The 19,840-nt window shown below is 36.5% G+C and overlaps 4 protein-coding genes across 8 annotated transcripts; 1 reads left to right on the forward strand and 3 right to left on the reverse strand.

Annotated features, from left to right (window-relative positions):
- Positions 1–721: 721 nt before the first annotated feature.
- Positions 722–6,821, reverse strand: LOC142981125 (JNK1/MAPK8-associated membrane protein). The gene is made up of 4 exons (XM_076126812.1): positions 6,475–6,821; positions 6,039–6,248; positions 1,899–2,068; positions 722–1,148 (listed from the first exon to the last, which is right to left on the reverse strand). Exons 1-4 carry the CDS (start codon positions 6,702–6,704, stop codon positions 868–870), a joined length of 891 nt encoding a protein of 296 aa, XP_075982927.1. The 5' UTR covers positions 6,705–6,821; the 3' UTR covers positions 722–867.
- Positions 6,822–7,045: 224 nt separating this feature from the next.
- On the reverse strand, positions 7,046–9,632 carry LOC142980891 (UDP-glucosyltransferase 2-like). Of its 2 annotated transcripts, XM_076126478.1 has the most exons (5): positions 9,353–9,632; positions 8,215–9,052; positions 7,904–8,126; positions 7,603–7,822; positions 7,046–7,470 (listed from the first exon to the last, which is right to left on the reverse strand). In XM_076126478.1, exons 2-5 carry the CDS (start codon positions 9,040–9,042, stop codon positions 7,158–7,160), a joined length of 1,584 nt encoding a protein of 527 aa, XP_075982593.1. In that variant the 5' UTR covers positions 9,043–9,052; positions 9,353–9,632; the 3' UTR covers positions 7,046–7,157. The 2 variants fall into 2 exon arrangements, with proteins under 2 accessions (XP_075982593.1, XP_075982592.1); XM_076126477.1 differs by lacking the exon at positions 9,353–9,632 and having other exon boundaries at positions 8,215–9,123.
- Positions 9,633–10,467: 835 nt separating this feature from the next.
- On the forward strand, positions 10,468–12,307 carry LOC142980893 (cyclin-dependent kinase 20). Its single transcript, XM_076126484.1, has 6 exons — positions 10,468–10,777; positions 10,957–11,145; positions 11,394–11,515; positions 11,612–11,726; positions 11,863–12,090; positions 12,181–12,307. The coding sequence occupies exons 1-6, from the start codon at positions 10,580–10,582 to the stop codon at positions 12,262–12,264; spliced, it is 936 nt and encodes a 311-aa protein (XP_075982599.1). The 5' UTR covers positions 10,468–10,579; the 3' UTR covers positions 12,265–12,307.
- A 16-nt stretch (positions 12,308–12,323) lies between these two features.
- Ada2b (Transcriptional adapter 2B) lies at positions 12,324–19,691 on the reverse strand. 4 transcript variants are annotated; one of them, XM_076126481.1, is made up of 10 exons: positions 19,509–19,691; positions 19,355–19,414; positions 19,125–19,266; positions 18,718–18,935; positions 18,174–18,246; positions 17,781–17,934; positions 17,264–17,522; positions 16,248–16,321; positions 15,809–15,947; positions 12,324–15,440 (listed from the first exon to the last, which is right to left on the reverse strand). In XM_076126481.1, exons 1-10 carry the CDS (start codon positions 19,617–19,619, stop codon positions 15,300–15,302), a joined length of 1,371 nt encoding a protein of 456 aa, XP_075982596.1. In that variant the 5' UTR covers positions 19,620–19,691; the 3' UTR covers positions 12,324–15,299. The 4 variants fall into 4 exon arrangements, with proteins under 4 accessions (XP_075982596.1, XP_075982594.1, XP_075982598.1 ...); XM_076126479.1 differs by having other exon boundaries at positions 17,246–17,522; XM_076126483.1 differs by having other exon boundaries at positions 15,304–15,440; positions 16,248–16,316.
- Between the last annotated feature and the right edge of the window lie 149 nt (positions 19,692–19,840).

Genomic DNA, 19,840 nt, shown 5'->3' on the forward strand with positions numbered 1-19,840 from the left:
TTAACTTTAAAACTTTTGCGTTGCATTTTAATATGCATTCGATACAGGACAACACGTTCACGCATTTTACCTTGGATTGCCTAAAGTTTCGGCGCAGGTTACACAGGCCGTGGTTGCAGGCTGACTGAGGCTGTTTAACAGTTGTGAGCAAAGTAAAAGTAAATAAATATGTGACGCGATTACATTAAAAGAGTGGCCAGGAGTTTCTTGCCAGCTCTTCTCATTGGCCCTACCTTCTGAACTGGCGGTAAATTCACTCTCTGTATCATTGACTATCATAAGTGTCAGCACTTGACCTAAATGAATAAATGATTTGATTTTGATTTTTGATTTTGAAACTAAGTTCATAATGCGTATCGTATCGTACCTACAAAATAAAATACATAACTTAAATCCATGGCACATACCGGAATCGAATCCCTATAATCAACTATAATGACACATCGGTCGGACACAGTAGAATTGATTTACAACTTCGAGCACTTAACTATTTCTAATGTTATTTGGTGGTGTGGCATACCTAATCTGAGTGCAGAAGCAACTTTTCATCAAATCACACATCGCTGCGCCAAGCAAATGTGGAACATACGTAACGAATACTGTAGTGTTTCTTGCTACATTGTTAATTGAGAAAGCCCGATAGCAACAATAGTCCTTTACAGCAGCTTATGATATTATAGGTAAATTACTGACGGGAGTGGGTAATATAAAAAAACTCATATCACAACGTAAAATAATTTATTAACCATATCTATAATACAAACTTAATATCTACGTTCAACCGGAGCATATAATTACGGAGACCGAATCATTATCACTGTCACAAAGTCAATTGAAGCGATATGTATAACTCCGCTCGACTGCCTGTCAGTCGCTGTGGATCTTCATGGGGTCAGTGAACTGTGCGGTCAGAATGTAGAATAGTGCTGGAGCTGGTACTAGGGATAAGTACCAAAGTTCCTTGAACCCAGTGAGTGATATAATGCCATAAGCATGCACTAGCCAGTGTCCCAATAATATGATCAAGTTCCTCGGGTTTGTGAGTGACGACATTAGTAACGCTGGGGCCGATTGCTCGCCTTTTATTGAGAAGTGTGATGCTGATGTCATCATTGATATTATTATTATTATGTAGGGGAAGGAACAATCTGTAAAGAAAAGTAAAATTAAAATTGGAATTATTTTTCTATTCAATATTGTATTTTGTCACAACTCACGTGATTGTAAATGACGATGAAGACTTGATAATTAAGTTAATTGCAGACACTTGAAAAAGTAGTAACCTAGTTACTAAAAGAGGCAGTAACCCAATGGTTTGCAACATGCATAATATTCGGCGAAACGATCGTGTTCGCAATACCACCTTGAGCTCTATTACTCAAGGGACGGCTGTAGGACGAAAAACCGCTAAATTGAAGTGGGAGTAAGCTGGCCATGTTTCGCGCATGCATCCGGGGTTATGGGCGAGGCTAGTGACAGACTGAACACCACTCGATGAACATCGTTGTCGAGGCCGACTACGACGTAGGTGGCATGATGAGCTAACGGCATTTGCGGGTCCATCGTGGCGGAGGCACAGAACAGACGGGTTTGAAGGGATTGGCAAAAAGATGAAAAAGGGCAATGGTTTAGGTCGCCACGCCGATACCACTGCGTCGGGAGGTCGTGGGTTTGATTCCCACTTGAAACAATTATTTGTGTGATCCACAAATAATTATTTCGAGTCTGGTTGTACTCTGTGGCCGTTGTTTGTGTTTTTGTAAAAGTCCCCACGACACAAGAGCAATACTTAGTGCGGGAGTGGTCTTTGAAAAAAGAAAGGAAAGAGGGGAGGTCTTTGCCCTGCAGTGGGACACATAAAGGGCTAAAAAATAAAAATGTTAGTTGTATATACTTACAAATGAGTCCGGCAGCCACGGTGTGTATGAGTACAAGTATAGGGTAGAAGTACAAGGCACAGTAGATAGCTTTCTTGCCAGGGTTGGAGGAGTCCCAGGTGAGCAGCCACGGCCGCACACTGATTGTCATCAGCAGACTGAACGCATATATCAGGAGAACTACAGTGTATCTGAAAATGAAGGTTTAAATTATTAGAAAATATTTTACATTTATTGATAGACTCACTAGTATATATATCTGTCCACCCCCAAAAATATGCTAGATATGTTAAATACTATCATATTAGGTCTAAATTACTTGTAATAAAATCTCTTTGGCTTCAAGATTCACAAATTTTATTTTTTATTTTTATTTTATTTTATTGTGGTGAACGAAGCAAACAGTATTATAACATTATGTAATAAAAACATTAAATTTTTAACACTGTCACCAATGAAGCTTCAAACAATGAATTGCACTCAGCGACAAAAAGTTAACAAAACGAATGTTAAACTAAGTTAAACAAAAAAAATGCGAGAGTAAGTTGCAAACATAACAAACATCATCTCACAGTTATTCTAGATACATGATTGTGTCAATACTTGTAGAAGTTATTCCGCACTGGTACGTAAAAGAGATTTGAATTTAGAAAAAGTTTCATGAAATATGTCAATATTATTAAACTTATTATTATAGCAGCTGCATGCTCTTATAAAAAATCTATTTTTACCATATGAGGTTCTTGCAAAAGGAACGTCTAAAACTGAAGTACAGCGTGAAGTTGGTCGCCTACAACGTAAACCTATGTTAAATAAAAGATAAGAGGATTCAGTTAAGTTGTTTAAAACTTTGTATAGGAGAGTTATGTCATTGTGTAGACGGCGACGTTGTAGTGAAATTAAATTATTGGAATGAAAGTTAAAATTAGGATCATTGCAGTTTCTATATTCCAGATGTTTAACAAATTTATTCTGTATACACTCAATTCCATCGATATGAACATTGAAATGTGGATTCCAGACGGTAGATGCATATTCAAGGTGTGATCTTACATAACTATTGTATAGTATCATGTATGTATGTTTCTTTTTAAACTCTTTACCTTGTCTAAGAATAAATCCTAACATTTTGTAAGATTTAGTAATAATATGATTATAATGAGATCTAAAAGTTAGTTCACTATCGAGGATCACACCAAGATCTCTTACCTCATTGATTCGTTTAAGATTAGTGTCAAAAAGTTTATAGTTAAAAATTATGGGGTTCTTTTTTCTTGTAAAACTGATTATATAACATTTATTAGTATTCATAACTAGACCATTTAATTTGCAATAATTACCGAGACTATACAAATCGTCTTGGAGAACTAGAGAGTCAGAGATGTCAGTTATTTTCCTGAAAATTTTAGTGTCATCGGCATAGAGTAGGCAACCAGAACTTTTAATGACATGAATAACATCATTAATAAAAATATTGAATAAAAGTGGCCCAAGATGTGAGCCCTGAGGCACACCGGAAGTGACGGGAGCAAAAGTGGACGTATAACCTTTAACAGTGACTGCCTGTGTTCTATTTCTAAGGTAAGATTGAAGCCACCTCAGAAGGTCTCCATGAATACCAATATTAGCTAACTTGGTTATGAGAATAGAATGGGAAATTTTATCGAACGCTTTGGAATAATCCGTATATACGACGTCAACCTGATAACCTTCATCCATTGTTTTAGTAACGAGATCGACTAATTCACATAAATTAGTCTCAGTAGACCTATTAGAAACAAAACCATGTTGATTTGGGATAATAAATTGTCTAACTTTAGGATGAACTGAATCATAAACAATCTTTTCTAAAAGTTTAGGAATGAGAGACAGCTTAGATATACCACGGTAGTTTGTGACGTCACACCTATCACCTCCTTTAAGTATAGGTACTACGTGACTCTTTTTCCAACGGATAGGCATTACTCCTTGTGTTAAAGATTGGTTAAAGATAATTGATAACGGAAGAGCTAACACTTTATGACAACTTCGTAGAAAGATGGGCGGTATACCGTCAGGCCCAGGTCCTTTCGAGCAGTCAAGTTTTTTTAAATATGTCTCAGTAAGTTGAACTGTAATATTAACTGAAGCTATGTCGACTAATTGATAACTATTACTAGAGGAAAAGTTAATGGCCATATCATTCGAAGGTTCAAAGACAGAGGTAAAATAGGTATTAAAAAGTTCTGCAATACCAGCACCATCAGTGGCGTTGACATCAGAGAGATATACAGAACTCGGGAATTCACTTGATTTCATTTTAGATTTAATGTAAGACCAGAAGTATTTTGAGTGAGTACTTATTCTATGTTCTGAGCTCTCAATAAATTGGTTATAGCACGTAGTTTGAACGTCTTTTTGTAGAGCACGAAGTTCGGAAAAATGGTAATAGTCAGCCTGGCGGCCATAAATTTTCCATTTCTTATGGGCTTTTAGTTTTTGCTTGATAATTTGAATAAGTCCTTTAGAATACCAAGAAGGAAAACGTTTAGTGGAGGAAATGAGCTTTGAAGGAACATACTGTTCTATTACTGAATTAATAATGCTGTAAAATGTGTCAACTGATTTTGTAATGTCTGGCAAGTCTAATTCGTTGTGCCAATCAACATTTGATAAAACAGTATTTATAGAGTCATAATCAGCACTATGAAATCTACGAATAAAGCGAGGTGCAGGGGGCAGGCACAGGGTCTCGCCATTCACCGTACAATTAATATTCAAAGCGGGATGATGTTGTATATCTTCACCTGTCAACGGGTTCGAACAACGTTGAACATTACACGAGAAACTGGAAATAATTAGGTCTAAAAGTCTGTTATTATTATTGAGAATACCGTTAAACTGTTGTAAACCAGTAAAACATAAAAATGAATTTAAATTATACTCAAGATTACTAAAATTAGGATTTATAAGCGTTAAGCTATTGGAACCATCATGACTGTCTGACCAATGTCCATTACTAATATTAAAATCACCCAGCAACATACAATAGTCAGTTGTTTTATTTAAAACTATATTAGATATGTGCTCAAATAACGCCAATTGGCTATTTTGTTGTTCAACACTATGTGGAAAATAAGCACAGAATACCCTGAGATATTTTAACGTCGGCATTTTGGTCAGGACGATGCTAACGTGCACGCATTCAGCACCGGGCAGCGCGGGCGGCGCCGCGGCCGCGTCTCGCTCATCCACACACAGCGCGCGGCGCACCGCCACTAGCACGCCGCCGCCGCGGCCGCCGCCCGCGCGGTCAGCGCGGTACACCTCATATCTCGAGTCAAACAACTCACTATTAAAGAAACCCGGCAGTAACCATGTTTCAGTTAAACAAATAATGTCATAGTCATTTAACTGCACATTATTGAGAAAATCGTGTGTTTTTGTTCGTAATCCACGAACGTTTTGGTAGTAGATTTTAATATCCATAAGTAATGTAAAAAATAAGTGAATAAATCTTATTATATTTTCTAGCAAGCATAAAAGGATATGTAAGCTTACCAGATTTACAGTTAGGAACTAAAATTAACAAATAATAATTGATCATTTTAAACAACTTAACGTAAAGTAAAATTGTTATCTCAAACGCTGTACTTTGATGTGTAATTTTATAATTTAAGCGAAACCAACTGCTACAATAAGCAAAATTGTAATAAGCAAATATAGTCAAATGATTTGTTAACAAATTACAGTACGGAATAACTACTCTCGACATCGACAAAATAAAGAAAATATGTAATGTAATGCTGTTATAAAACTTGTAACATTTTATAAATTTTATACAGAATAAAATAAAAATAGAAACGTAACAGAAAATCTCTCGCTCCGAGAATATTATAAAAAATAGTAAGTAAAAGTTAATAGTATCAAACGGACGAGACGAATAAGTACAAACCCCTATTTGACAAATGATTACACGGTTCATTAGGTTTCTTTCAGTGAGCTTATGAGGTACCCAAATAGCTTTTTTGTGTAAAGAAAAGATTTTATTACAAGTTCATACATACTATAATGCAAAAAGACTTTTTCCCTGACCTCATATTTAAAAACATAATACAGAGCAAACTTACATACACAATAATTTCAATCAAATCCTATACAACTATAATCCTGTTTACTTACAATGGATAGACAGCCTCTTGCGTACAATGCAGTGTCTCCTTATAATCTGGCTGGGGGTTGTGCAGCAACGTGTACCAGTCAGACAAGGCCTTCGGAGAGCACACATGTAGTGCTATACTGCCAGTAGGTGGCAGCACTAGCAGTGCAGCCAGCGTGCCTGAAGCCACCTCCACAAATGCACATAGGTGTTGGATGAGGATGTTCTTGGTACTGAAATTGTATGTCAATATTATATTTAGAAGAGAGAAAATTATATTCAGCAAATTTAAAGTTTTGGAACTAAATATTGTTAACTGTGGAAATTGAAATATATATTTAACATTTTTATGGTTTAGTCCAACAGTATTTTATTGTTTAATTAAGAACAAATTGTTTCAGCAAGTTTTATGTGAAAAACTATGAAGCCAAAGAGAAAAGAGTGTAACAGTATACTAACCCTTTGCCAACCGCTACCATATCGATAAAGGTCCAATGTAGGACCATGGGTAGTAGCACCATGAACCCAAGGTACAGTCCATCATACAGTGTCGGCTCATCCTCGCACTCCACACAGTAGCTAGAGGCATTCGTACGGAACCCCCTAGGACAGGCACCGCAATCACTCCAAACACCGTCTATATTTGTACGACCACAGTACAAACCCGGACATGTTCTCACAGCAGTCATCTTGACGCTATCTTTTTGAAATTAGTTTTACATTATACACTTAACAACAAACTACTTGTTTATTTCCAAAATAAACATAAAAATGCAAAGTATCTGACGTTTATGATTAACAAGACAGTGACAGGTTTGACAACCCGACAGCTGTTGTTGTAGATTAAAAATGTTCGTTCGGAAAACGGCAATGGCACTACAGAAATTAAATAATAAATTGTGATTTTCGAGAATTTATTATTTTGTGTACTGATCATATAGTCAGGCAAACTAAGCGTAAAATAATTTCTTAGGAGTATATTAGCATCGTAGGTCGGATTTATGTTAAATCTAAGAAATAAAAATAACAATCAGGTTAAGAAAATATATTTTAAAGTGAAGCAACGGTATTATTAATTATTAAATAGTGCTTGTTTATTAAGTAGCACTTACAGATATTTAACACAAAAAATAAACTATAATTTATAGCGCTTTGAACTTAGTATTAGCTTCGGCAATCACAACACGCCTAGTAAAGAACCGCTGGCGTATACGCCTTACAATAAAACGAATGGTAACAAAAATAAGATACAAAGTTAGAACAATTCCTGCAAACAGATAACACAGGACATCCAACATGTAGTACTTGAAAATACTGAGGCTGACTGTGGGCGTACGAAGGTGACGAGCGCTGCCGTGACGTAGAAGGTACTCAGTCCACCATACGGCATCATCAGGACCCGATATAAGAGAATCGAAAATCTTATGTTTCAGTTTAGTCATCGCAAATTTGTACCTGTGGAAAGAATAATGCAATTTATAAAAAGATATTATAATGGCGCAATCTTTAAACAAATAAGGTAGTACCGACTATTCCTCATCGAGTCATTAAAACTCAGATTTTAGCTTTATTCAGCTAGGTACTTACTTTTCATTTGTAGTTACAGCAGATATAATAGTTTTTAAATTTTCTTTGTCCAAATTGTAGGGGTCCAGGACTTCTCCGGCACCGTACTTCGTAATCTGTTTAATAAATACTTTTCGTGATTTCACGTTAGGGAAACCAATAATCGGTACTTCATAAAAGACGGCCTCTTCTAACGAACGTGGTCCACCGTGGGTGATAAACGCTTTCACGTTTGGATGAGCTGAAATAAAATAACAATTATTAAGCTATAGGTATAAACAAAAGCCTTTCATCTCCTTCTACTTAGAACCTTTGACCTTACCTAAGACTTGTTGTTGAGGGAACCAAGTATGGGCAATCACATTTTCAGGTTTGTTGATCATAGTCGTATTACCAATCTTCCAGAGAACTGTAAAAGGCAACTCCCGGAAAGCCTCAGCAAGGGTATGCAAGATTGATGTTGAGAGCTGCTCTGATTCTTGGATTGCACCTAAACTAAAATACACTACTCCATTTTCAGCCGAATCCAGGAGCAATCGCAAGTCCTGTAACAAAACATGCACCATTATAAAATTAAATATGAAAATCGACATAAGTCTAAATACTTAAGACCACTTCAAAATGTTTACGAACCTGTGGTAAACCGAGTCCCGGCCTAATGTGCATACGATCGACGAATATAACAGCTGGTGAAGTCGGCCTGTTGCCAATCAAGACAGGATTGTTTGCAATAAACAACAAGTCTATATCATATTCCACTTCTAGAAGTGGTCTCTTCAGTCCCAGTAGCTTTCTAGCGGTCAACTCGCAAAGTGGTAGATAATTATTATAATATTCACTCTTTGTTTGAACATATCGATAGAACTCAACGATTTTTTCCCAGTGGCTCATATTTCCATGGTTTAGAGCATTGACATCGGGATATAGAATAGGATGGATGGGATTCCCTTTGGCTTCGTGTTGATGCACTTTTCCGCTGGAAGCCGTGATGGAAATATGTGGAGCTTGATACTTTTCCGCGATCGCATAAAGTATTGGAACATCTGCTTCAGTGATAACCAGATCAAATTTAATATTTGGATTGATGAGGAGAGCCACCATCTGCTTTGACTTTAGCTGTGCTATAGCTAGTCTCACCGAGAACTCGTTCATGGCTTTCAATCTTGGATAGTAATCATCGGTATTTGTCATCAGTTTTTTGTACTCATCCCAGAAAGGCGCTGATACTTGACCAACGTCTAGTTCTACAATTTGCTCCACTTCGGGATACGGAAAGTTCCCAGGGTACGGCGTCATTACTATCAGAGAGTGTCCTCTCTGCGCAAGTAACGATAAATATCCTCGATACACCACATGATCCGTGTATGACAACGAAGAGAAGAGGGCCAGGATAGTTGCACCTTCTACTGCATAGCAAAAGTATGCCAGTATGAACACCGCACAATTTATTTTCAGTCCCATTGTCGCGGACCTGAATTACAGAGACACGCACATTAAAATATGACCGTTCACTGATATAGTAGTGATATAAAAGAAATAACTTTCAAGAATCCAACTAACATAATAAAATGAATCAGCAACTGAACAAACAATCATACTGATATACTGAACTAGTATGTAGGCGCAAGCGACATTGTGACAACGACCTAACTATAAATTGATTGCAATAAAGACTGTTTCACTTTAAATGCACTGTTTATTTTGAACTCTTGAATATTTTTCAATGAAACTATAGAAATAGTTGATATCATATTTATAAAGAAAATATTACCTTTCTCTGAAACCGCTGAATGTCTAAACGCTGGACCAACTTAATGTTTTTATGACTGAGTTTTGCTGATGAGCCGCACAAGTTCCAGATCTCAATTGAATGAAATGGGCCTAACTATGCTCTAACGCGATGGATGATGCATCTACCTAGGTACTTATTGCTACTTTCTATGAACACAATTATTGTGAACTTTAGACTGAACACGAACGCGTGCTTTGTTCAAATATATTTTTCGTACTGTTTAAAAGGAAAAGCTGATTAATATTTTGTAAATAAACACTTATTCGAAACTTGTTTTTGATCGACAGAGAGACGGTCTCGCAAGTGAAGGTCGCTGACCGACGACTGAAACTCAACTAAGTACAACAAAGTCATTATCAAAGGGCGATAAACCTACGGAAAGTAAATAGGCAGGTATAACTAAGTACATAACTAAGTATCCTTTAGTAGGCTTAGCTAGCCACCTATGTAATTGTTTCTTGATAGGTAGGTACGACTGTAGCAAGGTAAAACTATCCGTCTATTTTAGAAGGTTTTTATGATAAATATAAGTGTAAGAAAAGGGGTTTTTAGGAGGCAGAAGTAATACTCAGAAAAGTAGGTAAACAGGTAGGTATTTAAGTAAGTACATATTTGATTATTCTAAAGACGGTCCTCCTCATTTTGTATTTAAACGCGTCCTAACGAAGTCACTGAAGCGTATCCAGGGTATAAATACTACTGACCAAGTAAAGATAAGGACGCATCACTCATCCGCTGCCGATAAATGTCCGAAGTAAATTAGTAGACAAACATTCTTGCAATTTAATTGCAACAGTTAGAAAATAGACCGGTTATCATTTTATTATAGCTGATATCAACTTGTGCATAGTCATCTAAATTCATTCACCCACATTCGTATGCGCTTTTCTCCGTCAACTGTCTTAAAAATAAAGGTAAAGGTACAAGGTACCTATTCTCATTTATAAAAGGTATCATTTAGAACAGGTAGGTATTTAACTACCTACGTAATAACGATAGATTTTTGAAAACACGTCCGTTGTTTACTTATAGGTTGCATGCCGATAGAACCATGTTTAAGTGGATTGCAATAAAGCTAGCCACATGAAGAAAAATAATGTCAAACCGTCACCATAGCAACCGAAAACAACAAACGCCACTATTTGTCAGGCAGTGCAATTTGGCAGGTTTGCATTGTAAACATTCAAGGAAATGTTTAGTTAAAAAATGGATAACGATGTAGCGAATTATTCAGTGGTTGGTCGTATTGGGGAGGGGGCCCATGGTTTGGTTTTCAAAGCGAAGCATATTCCGACGGGCCGTGAAGTGGCCTTGAAGAAAATTCTCATCAAGAACCTTGAAGATGGAATACCAGTCAATGTCATGAGGGAGATCAAAGCGCTGCAGCTGCTGCGGTGTAAATATGTGAGATTGACTTAATATCTTTTATCAATTTATTCATATCAAAATGATTTACTTAATATAATAATGTACTTACTTACATAGAACCTTTACAATGTTTTCGAAAAACTAACAATAGCTAAAGTTTTTCCTCGTCAGACATTGACTTCTTGACATTTTGCCACTTATTTTTTTATCCACAGATAATAAAACTGCACGACATGTTCCCCCGCGGCATGAGCCTGGTCCTAGTGCTCGAGTACATGAGCTCCGGCCTCTGGGACATGCTGCATCACAACCAGCAAGAGCTGACATTGCCGATAGTTAAGAGCTATGCTGAGATGCTGCTCAAAGGCACGCGGTATATGCACGCACATTATGTTATGCATAGGGTAAGTACCCACATTTTACATAGGTACCTAGCTTTATGTCCATCTTTACAATTGGCTAGTACGCCGACTCAATGTCTAAAATAGGAATTAAAAAACGGCCTTCTGACTTGAGCACTAATGATCAAGCTGTGTCTCAGTTTTGAATCAATAGAGCAATCGTTTGAGACGCCACAGACTTGAAAATGGAAGTCTAAATGTCGTATCTGAATGCTTTTAAATCGTATTAAAAAGTTTATCTATTCTTCTAGGATCTTAAACCAGCCAATCTATTGATCAATCACGAAGGTATATTGAAGATAGCAGACTTAGGTCTTGCTAGACTTTATTGGCCTGACGGCGGCAGACCGTATTCACACCAAGTTGCCACACGGTAAAAAATCAAATAATAAGTGAGACTAGTGTAATACCGTGTTTATACTACGATAAGTAATATATATGTTATCAATTTATCCTTCGTTCCTTATAGATGGTATCGGGCACCTGAACTGCTGTACGGCGCAAGATACTATTCAGAAAAGGTGGACTTATGGGCAGTTGGCTGTATCATAGCAGAACTTATCACGAAACAACCTCTGTTTGCTGTTAGTATCACATTCACCTAGCATTTTTTTCATTTAAGCTAGTAAATTCGAAGTTTATTTTGTCTCGTATAGACTACTTGTTATCATTTGCCCAAATTTCAATAATGATAAAGGTTTCTATCGGTTTTCGTTCCAGGGTGAGTCCGACATCGAGCAGCTCGCAATAGTGCTTCAACACTTAGGTACTCCTTCTGAAGAGAGCTGGCCGGGACACACAGACTTGCCCGACTTCCACAAGATAACATTCCCGGAGTCCACGCCAACACCGTGGCCCGAATTATTGCCAGGAGTTGAACCAGATGCCGTACATCTAGTCAAGTCATTCATATTGTATGACTCTAAAAAGAGAATATCAGCTAAGGAGGTATGTCGTAGTTTTTCTAGTACTTAATTGGTTTGTTCATAATTCATAGACACTGATAGTTTATACAAATTATTCTACGATTGTTCCCAGGCATTGACACATCCATGGTTTAGAAACAGACCACTCCCAGCATCTTTGGAAGAAATGCCAAAGCCCGTCAATAAATTAAAATGAGTTTAAGTTACGGGGGATGAATAAATTATACAAACATTGTAAAATGTATTTTTCATTTAATTAAATTATAAATCAGTAATAATTACAATATCAAGTTGTACTTTATATCTTATGTACATTTGAGCCAAAACAGTGAATGCACAGAAATACCCTAAAAATAACTACTAAATAATATCCTAAAGAAATCGACAAGTAGATAAAACGGTCACCAAAACCTTTATCCCTTGCAGACACAATAAAACGACCCATAAATTATGACAAACATGGTAAAATCGATCGCATTCACATTGCTTGGAAAATTTTATTGCAAGAATTCAAGTCTTTAGTCACTACACAGAAAACCACAAATTCCTTTATCCAATGCTTACTTAACCATAAATATACTTTCAAACGTAAGTAAGCCCTTTCAAACACCCAAGAATCGGAAACTTTAACTTTTAAACTAACCATACTTTTTGGAATCATTCGGAGAAACCTAGTTCCGTTAATAAATAGACTCTATTTTAAATAATAATAAAATGCAGATAAACAATTACATTAAGAGAGATCAAATTATATACCGTTCCATCCACACTATAATAAAACATCGGAAGTTTCATAATACCTTTTGTCTTTATAACCATAATTAATAAGGGAAAAATATAATCCTTACTCCACTGTAAATAAGACTATTCAAGAATATGTGAATAAAATGTTAATAACTAGCACAGCCATTGTTACAACTAATTGAAAGTTAAGTAACATTGGACTTCGATGTACACTTTTGTAAACCTATTAACACTTCTAGTAGGTGTAACTCGTTTACACGCCACGAACACCCACGTCATCGATTTATTATATTTGCTACTCTTTTGTGCTAACATTGCTAGCTTATAATTGTGAGCTAGATTTGTCATTGTCATTTATATACAAGAGATTCTGTTGTTTAATTGCAATACATCGACATTCGTGACGCGCAGTTTTACAAAGAGTCAAAACATACTAATCTAGAGCAATGATGCAATAACTTGTAATATAGTATTACTATTGTAAGTCTTCAATTGGGGCTAATATTACTCACTAATGTAATCTACAAGTATGCTTTGGCCCTAATAGAAGTGTTGCAAAAATTAACTAAAACTTAACACTACTTTGGTTCAGTGCCGTGAGGAATCTTTAGGTACCTTCCCTACGTAGTTTACAAATGGAATACTAATTCGTATTGTGCAGTAACCTTTGATAATTTAAGCTACTATAACTAGGAATTAGCTAACATTGTACGGAGCCTTCGGTTCCATACGGACATTTTAGTTGCGGTCGCAACATAAATAAACGACGTATACACGCTGAGACAGACAGTGCCATCTGCTTTAAGACACGAACAATTAACTTTACGTACATCTAAGTTTCAGTTGACACTACTAGTAAAAGTGGAATACAGCTGAAACCTTTCCTTTCACCTATTCCATGATAATCTTTTCCACTGATGCATCTAATAGAAAATGCATTAGAGCGTAAGTTTTGAAACAAATATTGATTCTTAGTAATGTGCCATCCTCTTCTAACTATATAAGAACGAGAGAAATAGCTATACACCTTGTACAGCTACAATGCAGAACTACTAATGTTGACGCGCCGGCATTCAACATCGACATTGAAATGAGATTGCCTTATGTTCGTTTATCATAAGCTTTGTACGTTACTCTCTTGCCTACGCCTAGTTTTTGCTATGAAAATAAGTAGATGCTTATCACAAAGAGAAAAGGCATCATTAACTTAAAAAAAATCTATAATAATACCCAAATATGAAACTTAGAAGAAAACTGACAATATCAAAATCTTGATGATACATGATAATATATCAGGTAGAGATAAATAACAGTCGGAGCAGTGGATCATCGATCTCTCGAATGCCTATTATCAGTTGTTAGAAAAGTTCACATATTCGGGTATTGAAATAAACCGCGTTATTTACAATTGCTGTTCTCATATTTACAAACGCACTTAACAAATAGTCTTAATGATGAGGTTAACTTGTGGCAAAATCATATATTCATATATATTTTGTCAATTAATTTATCTAAGGAAGGAACACTGTCCAAAGGAAACAGAGTAAGCACCTAAAACCTGCATTACTTGGAATATATTCAATACTTTTAACCTCTAAAATATCATTATGAATTTTAAAGTAAACCCTTCTATACTCAGTGATTAATTAAATATCTATCCTATTTCCGTCATAATGGCAATCAGAAGAAGAACAAATGGCAGAACGTCGCTGCATTTAAACCATCATGAGAGTAATGAGCAATAACAGATTTAAGTCCTGTATGTATATAACAATATCTAATCAACTAATAATATTTATCTTTATTACTGTTGACAGTGATGTGTGAATACGGGCTGTTATCCCATAATAGACCATATGGCGAAATTCCTAGTCAACTAAAAGTCTATTCAAGGTTTTTAATGTGATATTATTTTAACTGACAGTAAAACCAAACAGTATAACCGTAGCGCTAACCAGCTGTTCAAATAATTTTCTATTCAGAGTTGATATCATAAAGGTTAAAAACATAATTTCTACGAAACAATTAACAAGTACTAGTAGTATAAGTTTGAAACAATGATTGCTAGCACACGTGTCGTTGTACGGACCACGGTAGATGTTCACTTCGCGTTGCCAAATACATACAATTGTGATGTTTAATAAGATTATTACTGTAGTTTTTACAAGTTCCATAAGAAAATATATTTGGCAGCGCGTCTTTACAGCTCAAAACAAAACCATGATGTGACCCCTTCGTGGTTTTGAGTTAAGCTGCTTTACTCCCAAAAACCGAATATGAATTCAATTGAATCGAAATTCTAAATTACAAACTAGCTCATGATTCAAATGCTGATTTCAAAATTGAAAGGAATCAGATTGGTTCATTTAAATTTAATCATGAACCAGTATGGAGTTTGTTTGCTATTATCTCGAATTTGATGGTCGAGAGTGAGCGCAGGTGTACAATGTACCGTGGTAGATGCGTATGGTAGATGCAGAGGCAGTCCTAGTTCCGTATCCAGCCGGCGGAGTGCAGGTAGTGGCTGACGGCCACGTCCACGTCGCAGTCGGGCGCGGGCGCGCGGCGCAGCAGCACGCCCTTCAGCGTCACGTACTGCGCCGCCGGCAGCGACAGCGCGCAGCACAGCTGCTCACACACACAATACACTCAGTCAACAAATTAGTGCGCCTATTGTCTATACTATTAATAAATCATATTATGTCCACGTTTTATTGTTAACCAAGCTGTTTAAATACGAGCGTTGTTTGCTGAGAGATGTTACATAAAAGTTGTCCGCCATGTAATACAGAGCTTGTATTACGTGAACATTAGATTTACTTTCAAAAACTGGGTTAAAACCAAATTAAATGGAACATTACGCCCCACAAGGACACAACTAGTAATCTGCACATTAAATCAAAAGTATATTATTTAACATAATTATCAAAGAATTTTTCTGAAAAAAGTTTATAGTTTTTTTAATTCGTATACTAGATGATTATAATATGTTGTACCTGTATTTCATTATTGGTCAGCAGATGCCTCGAGCAGGCGCCGCTGTTGTTGCATGAGCTCTTTTTGGAGCATCCACATGCGATATTTCCGTCCCGTGTGCACCTTGGGCTGGTGGAACTTGAGCCGCTTTCGCCTTCTCTGTAATATACACAAACGAACATAAATAAAATATTTACGATAAAAATAGTCAAATTAAAATTATTGTATGTATCACTTTTCTCAGAACGTTTTTCATAATAGTAGTATTTAGTTTTTTTTTTTCGACATATATTTTGAAATACTCGTAATATAACTCGATGTGCAACAACTAAATGTCAGAGAGCATGTCATATATTGCTTTTCTGGATTAGAGAATCGATCTCCGGATTTCGTAACAGTCGTATACGAGTACACAAGCATCAAAATAAGCAATACAAATAGATCTTAAAATTAACTTACCTTTTTCTTAGCTGCTGCGTGTTGGTCAGCGTTTGATCTTTTATCTGATTGGCTTCCAGGCACCCACTGCTGCCCTGGCGAATACAATCGTTATACGGGATCAAACCCAAAACCACACGACACAGTCATTACGCGCTAGTTAGTACTCACACCAATATTACCACATACACACCAACAAGAACAACTACTTATTGAACTAAGTTGACCTTTGAAGTCAATCAAATCAAATAACCCATCACATTGCATCACTCTCGTTAAATGTTATGCACTTTTAATATTAAAAAGACAAACTTTCTGAAGTCTTTTGCCAAATAGCAGTTATCCATTGAGACAAATGTGAATAGATTTGCTTTTTCAATACAAATTAAACATTTAAAGGTTGGCTCAAACATCCAAATAATGGTAGTTACGACTGACAAAACCACTCCATTTTTAGAATTTTGTATTCTTTTACTATGAGAGTGTATGAAAGAAGAGACTACACTGGTTATAGGAATGCCGTTGTACCATACAGACATGCAAACCAGAGGTCTACACACTACCCAATTCACACGCTAAGCATAAGCACGAATTCATGAAGCATGAATTTTCAATGCCATGCAACATCATGAAAATGGGACAAGTATTTTTCATGAAAACAGAAAGACATACAAAAACAGAACATCGTATTTTGACGTAGGTTAATTATGTATAGAACTGACGATTGGTGTGGTTATTAAGATATTTTTAAATTTAAAATTGTAGTAATGTAATGCCAATGAATGTTCCACGTAACGCCAGAATTACTCTCGTTTCAGGAAAATAATTATCGTGTACTTTCTTCTGCTATAGCATTTGAGATTTTGTTCAGTTTAAAAGAGTTACTTTTCTGTCGGAAAATTATAGTTGCATCATATACTTAGATTGAGTTAAAAGATAAGACTGATGGCGTTAATAAGGATTATAAATTGAGAGTAATAATGGCGCTAGACGGGTGCAGTGTGGCGGGCAGGCAGTACCAGGAGGCGGGTTCTCACGTCGAGCGCGGGCAGGTGGTGGTGGTGGTGCAGCGGCGCGGCGGGCGCGGGCGCCAGCAGGCCGGGCGGGCGGCGCAGCGCGGCGTGCTGGTCGTGGTGCGCGCACTCCTCCAGGCGCGTGACGCCGGCCAGGCGGTAGCGGTGCAGCTCGGCCAGGCGCACGCGCAGCTCGCGCTCGCGCCACAGCCCCGCCACCACGCCCGCCTGCTCGCTGCGCCCGTAGAACTGCGCCGTCCAGCGCACGCGCTCCGTGAACTCCCTGCGACACATCACCGACTTACTTACAGACACCGTCAGATGTAGGTACATGTACTACTAATCTTATAACGCAGATACTTGTAAACATAATGTTAGTCGATTATAAAGAATTTGCTATATTAGTAATTCTTAATTTGACACAAATAACTTATTGATGACGACATATTTTTGGACGTCTCGCATTATTCTTATTACTAATATCAATATCAAGAAAATACAACGATGCGGTTTTATAATTAACTTAATGAATAATGCATACTTCTTTTCTTTGGCAAGTTTTCCTAAAGTCTTCTGTTTGTTCCTCTGGTTGTTGAAGAACATAGCCACGAGCTGATAATCTCTCACTAATCTCTTTCTTCTCGTTCTCTCGCGCAAACGCCGCGTGTATATGTCTATTTGTGATAGTTTGAGAGCTGAAATATGAGGAAAATACACAATTAATGTCATAAAATTTATTTTATTTCAACACAATAGTCTTTGTGACAATAACAAGAAGTTAACCACAAGCCACATCACCTTAAAATAGATTTTTCTAAGCACATTATGAAATAATTTTTGCATTACAAGTGGTGAGAAGACTTTATCTTAATTTCATTGCAATTTTTGTAAAATTAAGGATCATATTAGATCATACAAGACAATGGATACTCACCAACATCCAATTCATCATCATCTGGATTGAGAGATAATGTAGAAATTAGATGTTCTGCCTCATGATCATGTTCCTGGAAATAAAATAACAAATGTTTGAAAATAAATATTATACATATTTTTTATCACTATATTTCAACCCTCAGGTATTTGCTTGCTTACAAAAGCTGTAATGTTCAAGAAACAACATCAAAGTAAAGAATTGTATCCCAAGTCTACATAAATACATAATATCCCACCTGTACCCACCATACCTGAGGCTGTAGGTGTATGAAACCCACATTTCATTACAATGTTAGTCCATATAATAAGAGGCAAGCGTACTGTCATACCAGGCACATAATCAAACTCCCAGGGAATTGAGAAATATTCTTTTATAAATTAAAAAATACATTATAGGTACGTTGCTTCACCCAGGAATCAAATCTGAGACCTTAAATCAACGATCAGATACACTGAATAGACCACAGAGGCAATTAGTCCACCAAGTCTCTAGTATTCGTTTTCCATTATAAGTAATGATGGTAATTAAAATTATCACCTACCCTTTCAAAATCATCTCTATTTGGCATGTATCCAAGTTGTAATGCTTCGTCTGTTGAGACAGCTACATGAGGTAGACGGGAAACTGCACTTGGCCCAAGGGGACCCTCATCTCTGTCTGCGCAGTGTAGCGATGGACGGCTTGTACTCTCCACATTGCCCCATGTTGCTCTGCCAATACTGCCCTCTAAATATCGGTTGATGTACTCATCTTTGGCCTCTGAACAGAAAGAAAGGCAAGTTGATAAAATTTGCGAGTGACTATCCCCTAAACACATTTTTGTATACTGAAAATTTTAATTGTGAGTCAATAATACATATCTAGATCTAGTCTTATTTATTCTCACGCTGATAGTACCAAACAATAGTAAATAAATACATACACAAAAAAGAAATTAGCATTACTTACCATCAGATGTCCGTGTTTCTATGTGTTTAGATATGTCTTCCCAGTTACCAAAACCAAATTGTTCTATGGCATCTAGCAATCTGACTTCTTCATTAGCAGACCAACTACTACGGCCTAAAAATATTCCAAATGCTCCGGAGTCCTGGAATGTTTTGTTTATTTTGATTTTGATAGATAATAAATTTCATTATCAGGTAACACACAGAAAGTAGTATGTCATATTTACTAACCATAATCTGATAGGAGTGGTCATTTCTATGTGATCCAATTTCAGCTCCACTTGAAAAACACTGAAAAATCCAAAAGTTACGAACACTTTATTCCTTGACAATTTAAAATTTTGCGCCAAAACTATAAACAAAAATGGCACCGAAGCTACTTTACCTGCAAACAAATATCAAAGTCTATACATTCCGCGCATTTTACGCGAACACCAGTTATTTCTTCTTGACAGTAAGTACAATTATATTTCGCATATAAATCTGAAAACGACATGATGATAAATACTATAAAACAAACAACTAAAACCGAACGTTGGCAGGGCTAGCTTGTCTACTCACCAGCCATTTTTTTGTGCCATAAAGCATCCTGTAAAATTGCCATTCGTAAAATATTCTGTCTATGAAATATTTAAGTTTATTTTAAAGGGCAGAATATAAATAATATTATAACAAATGTTATCTTCCGTGAAAGTTTTAAATGTTCTTTTAAGTTTA

The sequence above is a fragment of the Anticarsia gemmatalis genome, chromosome 19, assembly GCF_050436995.1.
Source record: "Anticarsia gemmatalis isolate Benzon Research Colony breed Stoneville strain chromosome 19, ilAntGemm2 primary, whole genome shotgun sequence".
NCBI lineage: Eukaryota > Metazoa > Arthropoda > Insecta > Lepidoptera > Erebidae > Anticarsia > Anticarsia gemmatalis.

Excerpts from the sequence above, each read along its gene's own strand:
- LOC142980893 (XM_076126484.1), top strand. The coding sequence starts at position 10,580 with ATGGATAACGATGTAGCGAATTATTCAGTGGTTGGTCGTATTGGGGAG. Across the intron at positions 11,516-11,611 it reads TCACACCAAGTTGCCACACG|ATGGTATCGGGCACCTGAAC; the intron begins GTAAAAAATCAA and ends CGTTCCTTATAG. Across the intron at positions 12,091-12,180 it reads AGAGAATATCAGCTAAGGAG|GCATTGACACATCCATGGTT; the intron begins GTATGTCGTAGT and ends GATTGTTCCCAG.
- LOC142981125 (XM_076126812.1), bottom strand. The coding sequence starts at position 6,704 with ATGACTGCTGTGAGAACATGTCCGGGTTTGTACTGTGGTCGTACAAAT. Across the intron at positions 6,249-6,474 it reads ATGGTAGCGGTTGGCAAAGG|TACCAAGAACATCCTCATCC; the intron begins GTTAGTATACTG and ends ATACAATTTCAG. Across the intron at positions 1,149-1,898 it reads CGTGGCTGCCGGACTCATTT|ATTGTTCCTTCCCCTACATA; the intron begins GTAAGTATATAC and ends TTTTCTTTACAG.
- Ada2b (XM_076126479.1), bottom strand. The coding sequence starts at position 19,619 with ATGTCGTTTTCAGATTTATATGCGAAATATAATTGTACTTACTGTCAA. Across the intron at positions 17,523-17,780 it reads AAACTTGCCAAAGAAAAGAA|GGAGTTCACGGAGCGCGTGC; the intron begins GTATGCATTATT and ends GATGTGTCGCAG. Across the intron at positions 16,322-17,245 it reads ACGTGAGAACCCGCCTCCTG|GGCAGCAGTGGGTGCCTGGA; the intron begins GTACTGCCTGCC and ends TGTATTCGCCAG.
- LOC142980891 (XM_076126478.1), bottom strand. The coding sequence starts at position 9,042 with ATGGGACTGAAAATAAATTGTGCGGTGTTCATACTGGCATACTTTTGC. Across the intron at positions 7,823-7,903 it reads CCCTCAACAACAAGTCTTAG|CTCATCCAAACGTGAAAGCG; the intron begins GTAAGGTCAAAG and ends ATTTTATTTCAG. Across the intron at positions 7,471-7,602 it reads GCTGTAACTACAAATGAAAA|GTACAAATTTGCGATGACTA; the intron begins GTAAGTACCTAG and ends TTCTTTCCACAG.